The 5,495-nt window shown below is 37.7% G+C and overlaps 1 protein-coding gene across 1 annotated transcript; it reads left to right on the forward strand.

Moving 5' to 3' along the window:
* Positions 637-5,288, forward strand: LOC109229109. The gene is made up of 6 exons (XM_019394434.1): positions 637-1,073; positions 1,706-1,861; positions 2,063-2,188; positions 3,170-3,370; positions 3,900-4,064; positions 4,671-5,288. The coding sequence occupies exons 1-6, from the start codon at positions 867-869 to the stop codon at positions 5,040-5,042; spliced, it is 1,227 nt and encodes a 408-aa protein (XP_019249979.1). The 5' UTR covers positions 637-866; the 3' UTR covers positions 5,043-5,288.

The following is a 5,495-nucleotide window of genomic DNA, read 5'->3' on the forward strand; positions in this document are numbered from 1 at the left end:
CTTGAAGTTTGAGTTCGAAGTTCAAAAGTTAAGGACATGTAAGCTTGAAGTCCTGAACTTAGAGTTCCAAGTTCAAAAGTTAAGGACATGTAGTCCTGAAGTCCTGAACTTAGAGTTACAGGTTAAAAAGTTAAGGACATGTAGTCTTGAAGTCCTGAACTTAGAGTTTCAAGTTCAAAAGTTAAGGACATGTAGTCCTGAAGTCCTGAAATTAAGGACATGAGCATAAGGGTATTTTCGTCCGGCAGTTAAAGTTTATTAAACCAGTGGCTAAAGACTAAAGACATTTAAAACACTGGCTTTAAAATAAAGACATGAGCTGTTAGTGGCTATTTGTGCACATCGCCCTTTTTTATATTACTATTGAAATACGTATATTTTAAGGGAGATAGCTAAATAAAGCTGAAAACAAAAAACTTATTAAGAAATTCAACGTTTAACCAACACGTAACTTCAAATTATAATTCACCTAATTAAATTTGTGACAATTGTGTAATGGGGCCAATTTTGCGCTGTAGTGGAAATTGGGCAAAACTGAAAAGAAAAAAAAAAAGAATAAAAGACTTTCCAGTTATGAGACGGTGGGATTAATAATAAAAAAAGGCATTAAATAATGTCAACTTAAAAGGAGGAGTTGGTTACAGACTTGGATTCCTTTCCCGCACATTCTCTTTCATTCTCTCTCTCTCTCCAATTCTCCATCACCCTCTTCCGTGACATTTCTGCGATAATTTGGTGGTGGCGGTGGCGGTTGCCGTGTCCGTGGCAGTTGATCGGTGGTTGTTGGTGGCGTCAGCCTCCGTCTATGCTAAAAAATTTGGTGTTATTGTATTTGTTATAGGAGTAGTAGGAAGTGATCGATAAGGATGGCGTACAGAAGGAGGCAAGGGATGAGCAAGTCGTCAACGTTCAAGGAGGAGAGCTTTTTCCGTCCGCCTCCCGCTGATGATGATTCCTTATCTTCTTCTTCTTCTCTTGCCGCTCAGGCTATTAAAGCCTCTGCCGCTCATCGGGACTCTTCTCTCTCCTCCGCTTATGCCGATTCCGCTTTTCCCCATCCTCATCCTTCTCAGGTCAGATCCGCTCACTCTTCTTTTCTTATATTATATATATACATACATACATTGTATTGTATTGTGCTCTCTGATCACCCTGTCTTCTTCGAACTAGTCATGTGCTTATATAACTGCAAAATGGATTAAGTTATATAAATTTGACAGTGTAAGCAACTTTTTACACTATCTGTGTATTTTGACCTTGCAATACAGGCTATTGGACCACAACTGAACCAGGCCCTTGCTTCTTTGTAGATTAGAGAATAAAAATCACTTCCTTTGGAGTATTTGCATATCTTTCTTCTGCTGTTAACATGAAAACTCCTATATCTGTGAGCATCAAATTTATATACATTCATTTTTCGAAAAAATAGAAAGTTTTTTTTTAGCAGAGTTACTTAGTATTGGCATGAAATGCACCTGATTGATTGGAATTACAAAATATTCGTACAGCAGATCTCAATTAATTTGAGTTTGGGTCTCGTTTGTTCATTAACTAATTAAACTATCTCTTACCAGTACATGTTCTGATTTTTAATTTGAACTCGACATGTAATTTGAATAGTGGGCATTGACTTCGCTGTGCCCCATGGTTTAGCATAACTACTTTCTTAGTGCTGATATTCTCGTGAAATTTACTTTGGAACCAGGCTGCTGCTTCCTATGAATATACATCACTGTCAAGTTCCAATGAAGCAGGTGGTTTTTGGGGTGTTCTGGCTAGAAAAGCTAAAGCAATTCTTGACGATGACAATATTTCCCAGCAATTCGAAGCTCCAGCCAGCAGCACCCTTAAAGAAACCCAGGTGATAATTGACTCCTCTCTTTTCTTCTGTTAATAAACAAGCATAAGCTCAAGCAGGAATATAACTACAACTATTCTCTCATTTTATCCCCATTTTCAAAACCTTCGTTCTTCTGTTTATGCAAGGAAGTGCTTCTATGACACTTCATGCTTGTATTATGAGCTTTTTATCTAACTTCCCCATATCCTTCTCAATATCCAGTATTATCAGCAATATCAGAACCCAAATGTTTCCAGAAAAGTGGACAATCCTAAACTGCGTAAGGGCCTGGATGCACTCACATCATCTTTGAACCACATTGGTGATACCATCGGGAATGCATTGGAGGTATAAGTGCATTCTTTTCTTTTTGAAGCAGCTCCCGGGGCTAGCTTTTGAAATTTGTTAACTAGGGGTATTTCCCATGTTCATTTAATTGTCTGACATGACTCCTACTCTAATTTATATTTTCCTGAAAATCTTTTATCTGTTTCAAATGTTTTCCAGTTGATACAGTTATCTATGACATATTAAGCTGAAAGTTATTAGACTGTATAACATATTAACATTGAATGACCGACACGAATAGATTTTTGTCCGTGCAAGGCTCTTTTCTAATTTCATATTCATAATCCCTCATATCCATAATGTATGTGTTTAATGTAAAAGAGAACTGTTCATTGGAAATTATATCATCTCTTGCTACTCTATTGTGCCTAAGAATGAGGATCATGGTATTAGGACCAAAATAATCAGGTGTCATGCGAAAGCAAACAAACATACCTTTAATGACGATAAATCAGGTAACAAAAGAGAAATATACCAAAAGACAAACAAACATTTAACGTAGTTCGGTCAATCGAACAACGTCCACATGCGGAGATGAGCAAATAGAAGAGAGTACAAAATATCGAGAGAACAATCTCACAAAGAGGCATAGACAAGTGACAGCATAACACTTGTCTCACAAATTCTCCCCCTAAAGAAGACTCTCAAACCCGTTAGGGACTACATTGTGGATGCTACTAAATGAGAAGTAAGAATCCTCAATTTATGGAGGTCCAAACTTCCTCCAATAAAAAAGACTAGCCAAATATGAAAGAATTGTATTTTCCTTTTCGTAAAAGGTAAAATCAATTATGGTAAATATGTTGCTCTTCCTTCGAGGAATAGGAAAACCAAATATGGTAAGAAAATGAGGACAAACACCTAACACATGGCTCAATTTGTTATATGAAGCTAGTTGATTTTCATGAGAATAGCTTATAGTTTATGTGATTTCCTAATCAGGTACGTGCTGCTTCAACATAAGTTTTTCTTGATTCTCAGGAGGGACGTACAATTGTTGAGAACAAGACTGCTGATATTATTCAAGAGACGCGCAAACTGCAGATCAGGAGAAAAGGTACCAACTTTGAGGAACAAAATCATGTTTCTAGTCTACATAGCGCATGGCAGCAATCCTCAAGGCAAACGACTCAGCCACATACACAAACCAATCATGAAGATCAACTAAAGGCATCTCGTGATGTGAGTTGGCAACTTGTTATTCTGTATTTCTTGCTCATGTGGTACTAAGGCCTTAATTTTCCAGAGAGAATGCTTTTAAGAATTTCAAGTCTACTTCACAACTGCTGTTCAAAATCTGAAGTAACTGCAACATTACGTTGTAGTTTTGGCAAGTGGCAACATCCTGTCTGAATGACTAAATAATGCAATAGTTGCTGTAACCGCAACAATTATGAGAAAAGATTTCTTTCTTTTTACATTTTGAAGCATGAGGAGCTTTAAAGACATTATCCGAGCAAAGTACATTAATACAATTATTAATCTCGGACAACACATTTTTACATTCGTATGTTAGCAGTAGTTCATCTGATTACCTTCAATACCAACAGTGTACTTGACAGAACGAGATCTCGTCGTTACTCTAAATGGTAGAACACAGGTTCACAGAGCTCTCATTGTTCTGAATTCTTGTGTGGGTTTACTATGAACTTCCTTTGGTATTATATCCTTACTAGTGAAGTGCATTATTGGCCTGTCTTTTGGGTTTCAGGTGGCAATGGCAACTGCTGCCAAAGCCAAGCTTCTTTTACGAGAGTTGAAAACTGTTAAAGCAGATCTTGCTTTCGCAAAACTAAGGTGTTCTCAGCTGGAAGAAGAAAATAAAGTCCTTCGAGAGTCTTGTGAAAAGGGAGACAATCCTGCAGATGATGACATGGTAATCCTCCACCTACTTGCACAATTGTAATATGGTTTTCCTGTATTATACATTCTTTTGATAGTACGTCTTCTTCTTCCTTCTTAAGTCATCTGGGGCAGCCTGATGCAGTGGATACAGTCTGGAAAAGTTTGTCTTAGAGATTGAGTTTCTTTTGCATAAGAAATCTAAGCATTATCTTAAACCAACTTTGCTAATTGGATACAGTATGGTTATATTACTAGTGACTTTAGTCATGTATGTATTCTTTTCTGCTAGTATATCATATGTTACGTCATTGGGAAGGGTCGGGGAAATAGGGGGTTGCAAGGGGGTCTGAACCATCTTCGTCAGAAAATTACACTGTACATACAAGGTCAAAATTACTTTTTATGTATATATAATATATGTTGAATACCATTAGCTTTCTGTGTGTTTAGTCTTTTATATTTTGAATTTCCTTAGTGAAAAGTCTGGTTCCGCCACTGCCGCGGGGCAGTTGCATAGAGGAGATGAAGTGGCATAACGACCTACACAGTGCCTTTATCCCTTCCATTTCAACATTTGAAGCCCTTAAACTCCGTGCGTGGTGAAGAACTAATGCTTATCTATTATATGAAATTTCAGATACGCCTTCAACTTGAGACACTATTAGCAGAGAAGGCTCGTCTAGCACATGAGAATTCCGTGTATGCTCGTGAGAATCGCTTCTTAAGAGAGATTGTGGAGTACCACCAATTAACCATGCAAGATATTGTGTATCTGGATGAGGGCATAGAAGAAGTAACAGAAGTGTATCCTATACCTGCCGTCTCAAGGATGCTTTCAACTTCCCCTCCAGCACCTGCATCCCCATGTACTCCCTCGGAAGTACCCTTATCACGCAGCTCCTCAGTGACAGCTCTTGCTTCCATTGCACCCCAAGTGGCAGCAGATCATGAAGCTCCACCAACTTCCAATATTCCAACTTCCACGGGGGAAGATTTGAGAAGTCAATGATTGCTGCTGGAGAGCCAGTCCTGACTTTCTTTCAAGTTTTAATATTAGTGTAGTGCCATACCACTTTTTCTTCGGTTTTTTTTATTAAGTTGGGAATTGAAGTGAACTGGTCCAAAAAAGTCTTTTGATTGTTTTTTCCTTTTTTGTTTCTTCTTGATTGTTTAATTCTTTTCTTATCCTGTAAGTTACGGATGCGCTATTTGTGGCGAATTGGGAAGAATTGGGCAATGGTGTCCTTTTACTCTCGCACTCTCTCCGATTGTTTCTATTCTTTTTCTTGTAAGGTACAGGTATTGTTATTTACCTCGAAAATACAAGTAACAATTAAATTTGATTTGTGGTTTTAAAGATATGTGATTTAGTTCAATACCAATTAATAATCAAGAAGAATAACGTATAACTGAAAGAAATGAGTAAATCAAACCAGTGTTACTAGGCAGTATCGACCTCGAG

This window comes from Nicotiana attenuata, chromosome 7 (assembly GCF_001879085.1).
Source record: "Nicotiana attenuata strain UT chromosome 7, NIATTr2, whole genome shotgun sequence".
NCBI lineage: Eukaryota > Viridiplantae > Streptophyta > Magnoliopsida > Solanales > Solanaceae > Nicotiana > Nicotiana attenuata.